At 40.1% G+C, this 15,672-nt stretch overlaps 1 protein-coding gene across 1 annotated transcript in view; it reads left to right on the top strand.

The window, feature by feature from the left end:
* PHEX (phosphate regulating endopeptidase X-linked) overlaps positions 1 to 15,444 on the top strand; it is a 200,453-nt gene extending 185,009 nt beyond the window's left edge. The window contains exons 17-22 of the mRNA XM_066599795.1: positions 5,028 to 5,095; positions 5,262 to 5,392; positions 7,114 to 7,179; positions 9,679 to 9,783; positions 10,620 to 10,696; positions 13,716 to 15,444. Coding sequence (XP_066455892.1) covers positions 5,028 to 5,095; positions 5,262 to 5,392; positions 7,114 to 7,179; positions 9,679 to 9,783; positions 10,620 to 10,696; positions 13,716 to 13,818 — 550 coding nt within the window. The 3' untranslated portion in view covers positions 13,819 to 15,444. The remainder of the gene's footprint in view (positions 1 to 5,027; positions 5,096 to 5,261; positions 5,393 to 7,113; positions 7,180 to 9,678; positions 9,784 to 10,619; positions 10,697 to 13,715) is intronic.
* Positions 15,445 to 15,672: the final 228 nt, after the last annotated feature.

Consider the following 15,672-nt stretch of genomic DNA (forward strand, 5'->3'; position numbering starts at 1 on the left):
ATGACCTCTTCCTTTAAACCACTTAGGTCAAAGTGAGTGTTACTAACTCTTAGCAGAAAATACCATTAAAGACCATATTGATGTATTTGACAGCTTTAAGAAAGTCAAATGTCAGTGCTTTTCTCCACTTTATTATGTACTCTTTCTTTGTATTTCCCTTTTCTTCTAAGCTGTAGAATTTATTTCATAGTAAGCAAAAACACAGATTTTTTTTCGAATTGTACTGCTTTCTGTAAGGCCCATAAAATGGCACTTTGTGGTTAGTGAACATAATTTCAAAAATTGGAGATCGTAGACTTTTGTTGACATTGTGTGTCTTGTGGCAGCTTTTTAAAAACACCATTTTTTTTCCTATGAAGAAGAACAACATATTTGGTCAAGTGGTTTTCATTACCATTTGGGGCATTTTTAAAAAATAAATAGTTTATATATATCAATATATCTAATTAATATGTAGAACATTATTATTATTCGACATAGTGCGTACGGAAATCACAATAAAAACTAATGAAGCCACCACAATCAATGTGTTAATGAAAATTTATAAATTTCCATATAATATAATATGAATGATTGCTAGTATAATTGTACTAAGGACAGAAGTTGTCAAACCAATCTAGTTTGCTTTTATGAATTGGTAAGGTGCCTACATAGTAGGGCAGCTATGGATTTAGCATTTTTGGACTTCGCAACGGTGTTTGACATTGTCCTTTATAGATGACTCATGGATAAATTAAAGTGGTTTTGCCATTAGGAAAAAAAAAATTCTATACTCACCTTTTCCTCCACAGGTAGTCTTCTTAAGGCATCTTCTCCTCCCTGAGCTTCTGCAGTGCCCTGGGTCAGGTCACCTCTAGTTGGACGGCTTGTTATGAAGCCGGCATTCCTCATATTCTTCTTCCTGAGGTCAGTGAAGGTCACCTCCTTGAGATGCAGTGTTCGCTGACTAGGAAGGAATGCTGATCTATTGCAGAGACAGCAGTCTCTTCAATACCTGTGAATGTATGTAACCTCACAGAAAGCAGAGGAATCATCCAGCTGGAGTTAAGATGACCCCCCCAGACTGCAGAAGACAGGAGAAGATAGGTGAGGTGAAGATCTGGTAAGTAGACTGATGGTAGAGGAATAGGTGAGTATGGAATTTTTCTTTTTTAATGACAGAACCCCTTAAAGGTTTGAGGACATCTCCTATGCTTAATGTTTTCTATGGGGTTTTCTCTTGTTCTCTCTAGTTTTCAAACAGTACCCCTTAAACACTTTAAGGTTTGTTAGTTTAAAAGTATAATTTGTATTTGAAAACTGGCTCAAAGACCATAGATATAAGAGCCCACCAATAGGATATCAGCGGGGATCCATCCCCATAGGAACTCCTCTGATCATCTGTTCACCATCTATGTCCTCAGAAACAGCTTGGTTTTAAAAAGGTAAAGTCGTGACTGAGTCTTAGGGTGACGTCACATCATGACATTTTCTTGGCAGACTGTTTTTGCAGACTTGTGTGGCGCAGACTGTTTTTGCAGGGTGCTTTGCCATTGCCTTCCCCAGTCATCTTTACCCCCTAGCAAGCTGGGTACTCATTTTACCAACCTTGAATGGATGGAAAACTGAGTCAACCTTGAGCGGGCTACCTGAACCAAGTAGGAATTGAACCTGCAACCTTCAGGTCATGAGTGAGAGCTTAGGACTGCATTTCTGCTGCCTTAACGCTCTGCACCTCACGAGGCTCATCTTGGTATTACACAAACAGTTTTCATTCACTTCAATGAGAAATTTATGTAATAACAAGCCTGGCACTGCAGTGAGGACGGAGTAGTCTGCTTCTTGTAGAAATTAGCTCAGTGCACAAGCTCACCTGCATAAAGCAACACAGGAACTATATAAAAATAATTAATCCTTTGACAAGTCCACTTTAATTAGCTCGTTTTTGCATTACTATAGTGCAACTTACAGTAAATGCAACAGTGGCTGCATAAAGGATAGAACAGCTTCAAGGGGGAGTTGGGTGTTTTTTGCCTCCCAATTCACATAGTATCAGTCAATGCATTGTTCTGTGCGCCTCCTACAGATCAGACACCATACCAGGTGAGCCCTGTGGTAACAGAGCTGGGTGATAGTTTTTGAGTCATAAAGGACCCATGTAAAACTGATTAAGGCATTGTTCCCACAGAACTGTTTATGTGCATTTTTATGCTTCTTTTACAGTCATAACCAGGAGTAGATGCCAAACAGAGCAAAAATATAAAGGCATTCTAGCACCCAACAACTATTAAAAACCGCATCCAAACTGAACAATGACAGCTCCAAATACTGTATAGTAAATAAATACATATTCTGTTATAATGTCCTCAATGGAGGGAGTGAAGAAGATATGCTATTCCAAAATAAAACTAAAATGTATAAGTTAAGTAGAAAAATGTGAAAATAATTAGTAACCAATGCAAAGAAGTCTCCAGTCTTATTTCTAGTGCCAGCCTAAACTCTGAACTACACATATTATATGTAAATCAATGTTAACTTAAGACAATAAAGTATACGCCTTCTGATTCTAATTTTGGGATGCTTTATATAATTGAAAAAAATGAGTGAAACAGAAATTTTAAAAATAAATACGTTTTTTTTCAATCATGTACCTTTTAACACAAAAAAGACTAACAAACAAACCAAACCCCTCAACTGAAGGTACATCAACGTAATCTAGTAATGCATATATGCTAGTATAGTTCCAACCATGATATGGCAAAAAATCTTCAATGTGTCTTACGACAAAAAAGTCCATCGAGGTCGTCAATCCTGAAAACTCCGGACTGCTCTCACAGGGAAAATTCTGTGCCTGGTCAAGGTTGATGTGGCCAATCCTGACTCCTCTAACTATATTAATAATGTATCCTCAAACTTCTATGGTGTTCCACTCATAAGGTATATAGACTTCTCCATCAATAGGTCTATTCACTTAGTGTTTCTGAAGACACTTTTGGACAATATGTTTTTTAGCCATATATAGTGATCTAGCTATAACCACCTTCACCGGATCTGAAATACAGTTAAAAAGGGGCTGTCAAGTTACTTTCTCAAGTTTAAATATTAGGAGATGAGCGAGCACCCAAATGCTCGAGTCCGCGGTAGTCGAGTTGAGCTTTTCGTAAAATTCGAGAGCTCTACTCGAGTAACGAACCCCCTTGACTACAATGGGAGACTCAAGCATTTTTGTATGTGGGACGCCGGGTGCCGAGCTTATTTTTTTCTTCCTAGGTTCGTTCTCTCTCTCTCTCTCTCTCTCACTCTCTCTCCATCAAGTACGCTAATGCTCGAATGAGCATCAAGCTCGGCAGAGTATGTTTGCTCAACTCTAATTGAGAGCAATTGTGGTAAAATAAAAAATCAATGCTTACCTTCCTTGTCCCTGGCTATCTAGCACTGCACCCTTCTGTTCTCCCGGTCTCCGTTGGCCGTGGAATTCACGTGACAGCTGCCTGCCAATCAGAAGCCACAGTAATGTCATTTTATTGACATCAACACCCACATCCTCAGCGCCATGAGGCCAGGAGCTCTGAGCAGTGATACTGTGGCCTCTGATTAGCAGGCAGCAGTCACTTGACTTGTCCTGTCAATCAAGTACTGCTTGATTTGTTATTTTACCACTTTCGCACCTGATATTTAAATTTGAAACGGCAACCAGACAATCTCTTTAAGATTATCAGAATTCGGCCAATCAATAGTTTATGGACTCATTCGTATGAATGAGCAACACAACAGACTAAACTTAACGATGAGGGAGAAAGCAAAAAAATAGCAATAATAGGTTGGGCTGCCACAGAGCCGTAAATGATCAGCCAAATTCAGCTAATAAACTTGTACTTTCAGCTAAATGGCTAAAAAAATACAGTCTTACAGATGGCATTTTTGGTTCATAAGTTTTTTTATGGGCCATTGCAAACTATAGTATATACTATTTTCAAATCATGATTGGCTGAAATGGACAAAATCTGCTGTTTCTGCAAACTTTAATCTTGTGTGTGGGCAACTTTATCTACAAGGAAAACTGCCAGCAAATGTTCCATTCCCCTGTGATGCCACTACATGAGAAAATAAACTTTACATGGTACCTATTAACCCTTTGCAATCCAATTTTGGATTCAGGGTTTCCTAGGGGGCTTTTTTTTCTGCCATTATACAATGGTGCTATCTGCTGGCTAGAGCCAGTACTGCAGTATGTGACATGCTGGAAAGGCCCCCGATAACAGAGCGGCCAGTAATCTATAGTAAGAACACCCTGTCGGACGTCTTCCGACATCAGAGCTGTACGGCCTTCAATCAGAATGTCTTTAGATGTCAGACAGTGGATTGGACAGGGTTAAAATCAATGAGCTGCCTATGTAATGCACTGATATATTGGGTCATCCAGAGCAAAAGACACTCTTAATATCTACTTGTTGCTCCAAATAACTAATGGAGATTCCAACTCATGAGTATTTCAAAATGGGTTTTATACACCAGATAAGCCCTCTAAAGAAAAAAATATCCTGATAATGAAGTGGTTAAGAACTGAGGGAAATTCTGCATGACAATGTAATGTTTCGATTCTTCCTAGGAACAGCATAATTATTATCTGGCAGATATTCTGTATTTACTCTTTACATGGTGATTTCATGTACTGTATAATGAATAACAATTATCAACATGGAGCGATATGAAACAGATTTCTGAAGTTTTCTGTTTGTACTGGAGGTAAGATGAAACTGGCCGCCAACTTGAAAATATAATGAAAACGGAATTTGCATGCATCAGTGTCAAACATTTGCCAAGTTTCCCAGGGGAAATGATTAGAACTGGCAGCCCGATGATCCCATTTCATCTTTGATCTGTGATATTCCCAGGCAACATTGTGAAAATGAATAATTAAATTCTGAATCCTAGCTAGTTCCTGATAAGAAAATCAATGATGAAGTGAACATTAGAACATTTGATGAAAAAGGGAATTTGGAAGATTTTTGGGGGTATTTAGAAGCATTTGTGTGTTTTTCTGATAGATCCCTCAGCTATGGAGCAATTGGAGTCATTGTTGGTCACGAGTTCACGCATGGATTTGACAGTAATGGTGAATATATTTCCTTTTTCCCTGTCAAGTTAAATAATAGTCTTTGTGGTGTATCATTTTTGCATCCAGTGCTCAATGCCAGCAGTGTTTTATCTCATTAAACATTAAATACAATATTTCTGATATCAGTTTATCCCATCGGGAATAACATATTCATGTTATATAGGCCGGAAGTATGACAAAGATGGAAATTTACATCCATGGTGGACTACAGAATCAGAAGAGAGATTCAAGGAAAGAACAAAATGTGTCGTAGACCAATACAGTGATTATTACTGGAAGCTGGCCGGAATGAATGTGAGTCTCACAGCAAACTTCTTTGATAGTTTGAATGATACAGTATTTCACTTTGAGGCAGGGGCCAAACTAAAGGCTCAGGGGACCTGATACAAAACGTGAACTGGGGCCCCTCCTCTATCTGTATCTGTACCCGTACCCATACCTCAACCATGCTGCACAGAGACATAACTTGAAGCTTCTGGGCCCCAATGCAAAATCTGTAACAGGGCTTCCAACTATAATGTTTTATTCATAGTACTGGGCTCCCTATATAGAGAAGAGATGCCTTATGGGCCCCCTAAGGATCCTGGGCCCGGGTGCAACCGCATCCCCTGCACCCTCTATAGTTACGCCCCTGCTTTGAGGCAATGCAAAGGTAGCTTGCTTGTAACATCCAAGATCTGTCACTAAAATATAATGCCACATTTAAGGGTATCATATTATAGTGATAGGTCTGATGAGCTGTTATACCTAGTAAGATGAACATTGTGCCACTTAAGAAAGTGTTCCGAAAAAAGAATAACGCCTAGACATGAGTCCAGAAAACTCATTAGCCTAGCACTTCTCCCGCCTCTTCCTTATTTCTCACACACAATTTACCAAGGATTGGTGGTGATTGATGTATATTTCTGAACATTTTGGCAGCTGTCAATCATTGTTGAGGAGGCAGGAGGAGGTGAGAACATCACAAGACTCTATATTCTATTTCCTAATCTACTAAGACACCTTGAAGAGTAAACTGTTTAAATCTTGCATCAATCTTAAACCTACTGTCATGGCGCCACCAGCTTAGCAGATGGCACTGGCCCCCAGACGCCTGTGCAGGTCTACACTGATGTCAGTGTTGAACCTTCTGAAGCCCCTGCCAGTGCATGCGATTGTCAGTTGGCGCTGGACACTGTGGGGAAAAAACATTTCCCTTCTGTTAAGGTATTGATGGACTGACTGGGATGACAGACAGCCCAACCAGCCTATCCATGGATTTGGCTATGTATTTATTTGTGTTTGACCACTAACAATCTATGCTAAAGCCTATGTAGTGTATTGTATTTCTATGCTAAATTATCAGAAGTTGGTACAGAACTAAAATTCCTTTTTCCACACATTTTGCTTCTACACTTTGTCAATTCATTGTTATCAAAGGAAAACTGGGCTTGAAGACAACCAATGATAACAAAAACCTTGTAATGATTTTCTACCTGTGTTAGAAAAATGAAATCTAGGTTCCGATTCGTTGATAGGAGTTCCAATATCTGCAGCCCATTAAGATGGCAAAACACAGGAAAAGGAACAGCTGTCATCCGAAGCTATTCTCATGCTGGCAGATTTTTAAGCATAGTAACAAATTGGAAAGATTAACAATTTGCATAAATCCAGAAAAGAGGGAATATATAATAAAGTACTAAATCCTTACGGTCCCCTGTTTGATAATATTTGCATGAAGGATTGAAATATTTACAAAAGTTTTGCAAAAGTATACAGTATATAAATTACTAAAATGATATATCATGCCATCACTTTGTCTTATGGAAACATCAAATATCATGGAATATGCATTAATTATTCAGCATAACACATGGTAACAATTTTGGTTATTAATGTTTGCAAGTACTTCATATCAGTGACAGAATGTAAAGAATTATCCAATTACTTTGTGTTTTAAGTTACAGAACAGATTATTTATTTCACCTTTCTTTGTGTTGTTCTATCTGTGTGATTATACACTATTACTATTTTAGGTAAAAGGAACAAAGACTTTGGCAGAAAATATTGCAGACAATGGAGGAATGAGAGAAGCCTTTCGTGTAAGAAGATGTACATTATTATAAAAATAATAACATAACGATAATTGAAAATCAATCTTTTCTTGCGCATATGAAGTTTGTGATTTACTGGGATGAAAAAATGCGACCAGCTCTTTGGTCCCTTTCTGGAAGTTCTCATTGCTTTCTAATGCAAAAGCAGAAAGATGCAGCTAAAAAAAGGGCAAAAAGCTCCAAGTCTTAAGGCCCTTTTACACGAGCCGACAGTCTTTCCAACGATTGCACTGCTAAGGTCGTCAACGTTAGTGCAGAGCATTTAAACTGAAAGACTTGCTGTTGGATCATCCACTTCTTGCTCAGTACTTCACCTCTTATGGGAAGCGCTGAGCGGGAGAGCATTTACACAGGACATGGTTTTTTAAGTTGATTGAAAAGTCAGCTTAAACAACCGCGAATGACAAGTGAGCAAGTTTTTTCGCATTCGCACTGAACAATTATCACTCAAATGAATTTGTTTAAACGAATTTTGAGCGATATCCGTTACGTGTAAATGGGCTGTTACCACTATTATATATGGAGTGCATGCAGGGGTAGGTAGAGGAAGAAGTCTGTAAGGCAGAGCTACATCCAATAACTGTAGAAAAGGGGATGTCATTTTGGCATCTTCTCTTGTATAACTGACTAACATATGGCAAATTACATTACCCTAGTATGTCCATTTTGCTAAATATGAAAATAGTGATTTGCATTATTAGTAATGTCTTAAAGCGGTTTTCAAGGATTCAAAAAACTGATAGGCAGAGAATTTCACAAAAAAAAGCACTACTCACTGATTGGCTGTTCCTATCACCAGTGCAGCCTGTACAGTTTTATCCTGGAAGCTCCTGCAGCAGTCATATGCAGTTCAATGCACATGTGATTGCTGCAGCTAATTACTGCCATCATTGGTTGCCTGCTGTTCATGACAATATCACTGCTGAAGCCAGTGATTGGCTGCAGTGGTCACATGGACAATGAATAGCACATGACTACGGAAGGAACTTCTGGGAGCAGAGTGTTGGGGACTTTCGTGGCTGCAATGGATCTGGGAGATATCTATTATTGAGTAGTGCTTGGTTTGGTTTTTTTCCTATTCTCTGCCCGTTAATTTTATTTTAGTCTAGGAAAATCCCTTTATTGTTATGTTTGAATTAATGTTAGTTTAAGTAAAACAAAGTTAAAAACAAAGAAATATCTTTGTAAAGCAAAACTTTTGCATGTAATGCTTCATTTACATCTGTGTTAAAGGCTCCGCAGGTAGGCTATGTCACAGATTTCTGGTAAAATGCAGAACAAAATAGCATTGCATGTAGCACTATTTCATCTGGGAAAATGCTGGAGGACATAACGGCAGCTGGACAGAACTTATTACAGTCAGTTCCGTTCGGCAGCATTTGAGGTTAGCATGTGTCGGAGCCGGAACTTCCAGTTTTGTCATTGTTCTGCTCCTAGGATGGAAGTGAACCTAACAATGAAATGAAGCAGTGGAAGTGTGAATGAGGCCTAAGAGTATGTACCATAAGGGTCCATTTAGACAGGACGAATGTCGGGCAAATGATGCCCAACACTCGTCCCTGCATACACTTTCTCCCATTGCATGGGAGCTAGTATCCCTGGCTCGCTCATAGATCAGCCAGCAGGGGGGCAGGGCAGCTGCAGGAGTTTTATCTTCTTGCGCTCCCCTGCCTCTCTTCATTGACTTAACATAGAGGCCGTTCAATACTAAATGGCTACTATTTACACTGAGCGCTCATCGTTCAGCTCATCGTCCATGCAGCATAAACGATGAACTATGAGCTGAACACTGATCGTACAGTGTAAATAGCAGCCATTCTGTATTGAACAGCCGCTATGTTAAGTAAATAGAGGGGGGCGGGGGAGCAAAAGGAGAGAAATCTCCTGCAGCTGCCCCACTGTGAGCCAGTGATACTAGCTCCCATGCAGCAGCACGGGAGCGAGTATGTGCAGAGACGAGTGTTGGGCATCGTTTGCCCGACATTCGTCCCGCCTAAATGGGCCTTAACTCCCATCAAACTTAATAAGCCTAATTTTTCTTACTTTAAAATTTAAAAAGAAAGACACACAAATACACATTATGCCATGATAAGATGTATCCTTTCTTAAAGGGGTTGTCCCACTTCTAGCAGTTTTGCTACAGGATGCAGACCACTTCAGATTGGTGCTGCAGGCCTATTCACTTTAAAAAGACCCTGCAGGGGCCACTACCCAATAAACAGAATTGATTCCTGTAGCAAAACAGCTAGAAGTGGGTCAAATTCTTTATCTTTTCACCTGTTTCAAGTAATTCCAAGATAATTGGCAAAAGATGACTAACTTTAGAAAAAAAAATGATGCTACTCTGTCAGGTGTATTGACGCATGATTTGTTTATTCAAAGCTTGTCATCTTGTGCCACTCACTTTGGCATAACTCTAAACAAGGTAAGGAGTGACACATCTGAATAACCAATATTTTCCTGTTTTTCTTCCTCTTTTTATGTTAGGCATACAGAAAATGGATTGAAGAAAAAAGAAATGGAAAGGAGGAATTGCTTCTTCCCGGGATAGATCTTAACCACAACCAACTGTTTTTCTTAAGCTATGCTCATGTAAGTCAGAAAACAATAAAAGTTATAGTAATAGTCAACGGCACTACTGTCCATCCTTGTCAATTTAGTGGAGATTTTAAATATAGGTAATTTTCATTACTCACCAGTAGTGATGAGCAAGCATACTTGCTAAGGGCAATTGCTCGAGCGAGCATTGTCCTTAGCGAGTACCTGCCCGCTCGAGAGAAAAGGGTGACGGCGGCAGGCAAGGAGCTGCGGGGGAGAGCGGGGAGGAACGGAGGGGAGATATCTCCCCCCCCCCGCTCCCCCCTGCTGACTGCCGCATCTCACCGCTCCCCCGCGCCGGCACCCAAACCTTTTCTCTCGAGCGGGCAGGTACTCGCTAAGGGCAATGCTCGCTTGAGCAATTGCCCTTAGCGAGTATGCTAGCTCATCTCTACTCACCAGTGCTATGCTGGCTCCTTGATGGATTCTACCCGAATTAGGTCCATTCCTTACAGGCATAATATAGCTACATTTTAGGGCTTCTCTATCATTGGAACATCCAGCATCCTATGCAGCTCTACTAAATTGAATGAGTAGTTTCTATAAAACCCAATGGTGATCTAAGTCAAGTTTGATAGAATAGCATGGGTTCCACATTTTACAGATGTAATAAGAACCTTAAAAATAAGGACTAAGGTCCATTATAGTTGTCTTAAATGGGCCTTAATGCTATGCTACAAGTACTCATTGGATTTTCCAAATCGTGTGCTATAGGCAAGCAGTTTATCATAACGTAGTTTTTCAGTCATCAGATCAGAATGCATAATAATTAAAAAATATATTAATAGAATAAGAATATATCTAAAGATTTATCTCTACTTATACCTTAGGTAAGGTGCAATACTTTTCGGCCTGAAGCTGCAAGAGAGGTAGTCATGAATGGAGTACATAGCCCACCTCAGTTCCGGTAAGAGCTGTGAACTATATTAGAGTTTGCAAGTATATGGTAATAGCTACAATATTAAATTGTAATAAGCATGAAGGTAAGTACTGAGGATTATATTACCTTTATTCCCCCAGATACCTTTTGAGGAGATGAGGATGGCTCCCACTGTGTGAGTCCACATGCCAACGACAAGGCGACCTCTAATAGATAGGTCCCCACACTGACAGACTTTCTTCTCTTTAGGTCCAAGCCTGCAAGTAAACTCAGGAAAAATGGGATTTGGTTACTTAATTTAAAGACCTTGGAGAGATGAATGTGTGGAGTGCATGTCCAAAACATAGGCAGCTGCTATTCTGCATGAACAATGCAAAATAGGCCAAGATGGTCAGCGCGCCCTGCATAAATGTAGGTTAACTTATATCATGGCTGGGACATACAGTAGAAACACACAGGAGACAACAGCACACTACAAACATAGAATTTTAAATTACAATACTATTATATTTACTGCATGCAAAAATGTGAGGTTCTTATTCTTAACGTAACACTGATCAAAGTGTGTGTGCTCATCTGCTAACAAGGCAACCTCTTGTAGATGACATACTACACTAAACTGACTTACCTTTCCTGGGTGTAAGCCTTTAAATGTATTTAGCGAAAGTAGGTCAGGAGGGGTGTCATGTCTCCTTAAGGAGAGCACCCAGAAGGTGTTTGGAGACACCTAGGGGGTGAGTGGGTTGGGGGATGGTATAGTCGCTCCCTAAGGAGAGCACCCAGAAGGGGTGAGAGGATACCAAGAAGGTGAGTAAGGAGACTTATAAGGTCATGCAAGCTCCTCCAGGTAATTTATGCAAATAAGGAATATGGAACAATACCTCTGCAGTGCCACCTATTGGATGGCAGCATTCCTTCAAATCAATGTGACTCTATAACAAGTCTTGGGAATAGAAGAGCAAGCCAGAAAAGTGGGAAAGTGGGATGCTGTTATATACTATTCTAAAGGATACCGGTGAGTCTGATTAGTGTAAGGTCTAGAGATGAGCGAGCACCCAAATGCTAGGGTCGGCGTTATTCGAGTCGAGCTTTTCGTAAAATTCGAGAGCTCTACTCGAGTAACGAACCTCATTGACTTCAATGGGAGACTCGAGCATTTTTGTATGTGGGACGCCGGGTCCCGAACTTTTTTTAAACTTTTTCTTGGTTCGGCAGAGTATGCTCGCTCAACTCTAGTAAGGTCCCATCTACAAGAGGTTGCTGTGGCTGATGGGGTCACACTATTTGATTAAAACATGCACTAAGAACTTCATTTTTGCATGCAGTAAACAGTAATGCAATTTAAAAACCATATATTCAGTGTTTGTTCATGTTTGTTTCCACTGTATATTGCAAACATGGCGTATGTGCTTAGGAAGTGCTGGCCAACTTAGTCTGTTTTGCAGCTCGCATATTAGTTGCTGTTGTTGAGAATGGCGACTACTAGTGTTTACTTTTTCCCCTAGATTTATGTAATACATGGTCATTCTAACTTCACCAGAGGAAGAGGTACCCATGGCTTTTTATGTTGGTTAACTCAGGTGCATATGGATATGGGTTATCCCTTAAAAGGGGTTTTCTGCTATTTGATAGAAAAGTTCATTGATAAGGAGAAAATGAAAAACGACGCCCCCTGCAATTGGCTGGAATCTGTTGGAAAACCTGGTGGCAAGTGTTAAATTTTCCTCTAATGCATATGCATGGGGAATTAAAAAAAGTACATATCGTAGTGCCCATTCAAATAAATCGGGTGTCTTTGTAATGGTCTTTGTAACAGCTCCCACTGAGTCCAAGAGATGATTTTCCTGAAGGGAAGCTCCATAGGGTGGCTTCACACTGGCGAGGGAATCGCATGATTTCCCAGCGCTGCGAGGCTGCAAGAAATCACAAAATTATAAAGCCAATGCACATTTGCGATGTTTTAATACTTGCGATGCAGCGTTAAAACAAATTCGGGGCATGCCCCTTCTTATTTGCGATCTCCCCCATTGTTTCCAATCAATCTGTGAGGATTGTGATCCTCTGCCACTGCTGTGACAGCAGTGGCAGGGGATCTGTGACAAAGATTTTCGGGGGGGGGGGGTGGGGGGTGGGGGTGGGGGGCTTGAAATCTAAGCTTCCCCCACCCCCGAAAATAATCCATAACTGTAGAAAAAAAAAAAGAAGAATATATCACATTAGTATCGCTGTCAACTCCGGTGCCTCTTCTTGCAGGTCCCGGCACTCTTCTGGCCGGGGATTGAAAATCCCCACCTTCTGAAAGTGCTGCCTCCGATTGGCTGAGCGTAACTGTGTTTTTTGCTGCACTTTTTGCATGCACAAATGAAGCACATTTGCACATGCAAAAAAACCACAGCCACGGTCCCGTACACTGAAATGGCTAATTAGTAGAGATGAGCGAGTACCTGCCCACTCCAGATCAAAGGTTCGTGTGCCGGCGGCGGGCAGGGAACGGAGGGGAGATCTCTCTCTCCCTCTTTGCCCCCCCGCTCCCTCCTGCTGACTGCCGCTACTCACCGCTCCCCCACGCCAGCACCTGAACCTTTGATCTCGAGCGGGCAGGTACTCGCTAAAGGCAATGCTCGCTCGAGCAATTGCCTTTAGCGAGTATACTCTCTCATCTCTACTAATTAGCCTAATTAATTTTTATATGTTCTATTTCCCTGTGGAAATGCGCAGGAAAATGGAACATTCTGCATATATTTTTTGCACACAAAATACGTGCTTGTGATTGAAATCCATGGATTTTATTCACTGCGGATTGCATGCACAAATACGGTCGTGTGAATCCCGCCTAAAAGACACAATACAAAACCCAGAGACCTTGACTTGATCAGTCCCGCTCAAGAATGCGGTTTTGTTATTTAGCATTCTTAATCTGCTTTAAATATTATGAGAAATCCGGATATTGAGATATTTCTGCTTTGCAGGTAAAACAAATGTAGGGATTTGAGTACAGGAACAAGAAATGACATAACCTTAAAGATTTCATATTTTTTCCCCACAGGGTAATTGGTGCAATGAGTAATTTTGAAGAATTTCGTGAAGCTTTCAAATGTCCAGAGAACACATTAATGAATCGGGGAGATAATTCCTGCCGAGTTTGGTAGAAGTGAAGACTCAAGGACTGCTGTTTGAGCTGCTATATAAATTGTTTTATGGTATTTCATTTTTGGAACCAAAGAGGATAATCCACTTTAACATCTTAGAGCTATTTGGAAACATTATTATGGGGATTAAACGTCCATGCTGTTTTAGGATTGCTCATGGATACATCTCACATACTAAGATATTATAGCCAAGTATATGCTGTCCTTGTGTGCTGTAGCACCGAAGTCTTCGTCATTTTCAAGGACAATAAGCTGATCAGTCTTTGTAAGACTTGGCCATGAGCGGGCGAATGAAAATCCAAGGTTGAATAATGATTTCTCCAAAAAGTTTTGATTTTTTTCTTTTTTTTTGTGATTTTAGAGTAACTTGGAAAATGACAAAACAAACTTAAAGAGTTTCTGTACTTTTACATATTGAGCCGATATAACTGACCCTTCTGTGTGCTCCCAATTCGTTCCTTTTCCGTAACTCTTAGAAATGAAGAGGGAGAGAAAATTATTTATTCCTAATCATTCATTCATTCAACAATGTATACAGATGTGATGCATGCATTAGAATCTACATTATGTAGACACCAAAAACGCATGGAGGTCTGGTAGAGCTGAGTTTGTCATTTGGGGCCCATTTCTAAATATGATGCCAGGTCATTCTGAATTATTGGAGGACAGCCTCTTATTTGAAACCTCCCTCAAATAACCTGAGTGGAAAGTGGCTACAAAGAGCATCTCTAGGGCAATCATGGACATTCCATTAAAGCGGTTGCATCAAGATCTAAAGTTATTCCCTATCCATGGGATAAGGCATCACGTTTTGATCCCTGGAGGTCCGACCACTAGGATCCCACTGATCCTGAGAATGGGGGTCTCGATAATCCCTGTAGGAGTAGAGTGAAGGTTGCACAGGTATGCTGCCACTTTAATCATTTCAATGACAGCACCGGAGATTGCTCAGTGCTCATATCTTGCAATTTCCTGTATTGCCATGTCCTTATTCAGGCAGGGAGCGTCAGGACCCCCATTCTAGGGATCGATGGGGGTCCCAGTGGTTAGACTATCACCAATCAAAAAGTTATATCCTATTTTTGGATAGGTGATGACTTTAGAACTTGGCTAACCCCTTTATTTTTAATGGATACCATGTAATGCTTCATTTCACCAACAGCAATGTGGTTGTAATTCCACCACCCAGCCTAGTCTGCCATCTTGGATTATGACGGTTCAACTAGTTTGTTCTGATCAAATTGAACCTAGATATGAACCACAATAACGGGTTAACCACTCTTGTTGATCTCAGATCAAAACTTTGGTGCAATGGGCCGGCCCTAGGTCAGTAATTTATCATAGTGTGCAAAACCAGCTCTGCAGAATATGTACAAAAATGATGGTGTCAGTTCTCCTGTAGCTGTCACCCCTGAGGTCTGTATTTTGGGAAAAAGTTTGATATACTGTATATTATAGTACACAATTCTATAATACGTTCAATGGTCAGTTTATATGAGCCTCAATGTGCAAAAACAGAAGAAAAAGCTTTCAGCATGAACCAGGGCAATAAACTATTACATGTTGCTTAGATACTGTGTGAAAAAAAATACACTTTATTAAAAATATATCCACACTTTATAATTACCTGGTTTATCTTTCTCAGTTCTTTTTGATTTTGGTTGAACTTCATTTATAATGAATATCTTACGGTACTTAAGTAGTTCTCTTTACGTTGCTTCAAGCACTTAGGTCCTCACTAAAAAATATATTTGGGTCGTCCTCTTGTGCCAGTTAATCACCACAATGCTTATGTACAGATCTGCAGTTTAATGCAATTTATTTTTTTATATACTGATCTATTATAAATTAATT

This window comes from Eleutherodactylus coqui, chromosome 4, assembly GCF_035609145.1.
Source record: "Eleutherodactylus coqui strain aEleCoq1 chromosome 4, aEleCoq1.hap1, whole genome shotgun sequence".
NCBI lineage: Eukaryota > Metazoa > Chordata > Amphibia > Anura > Eleutherodactylidae > Eleutherodactylus > Eleutherodactylus coqui.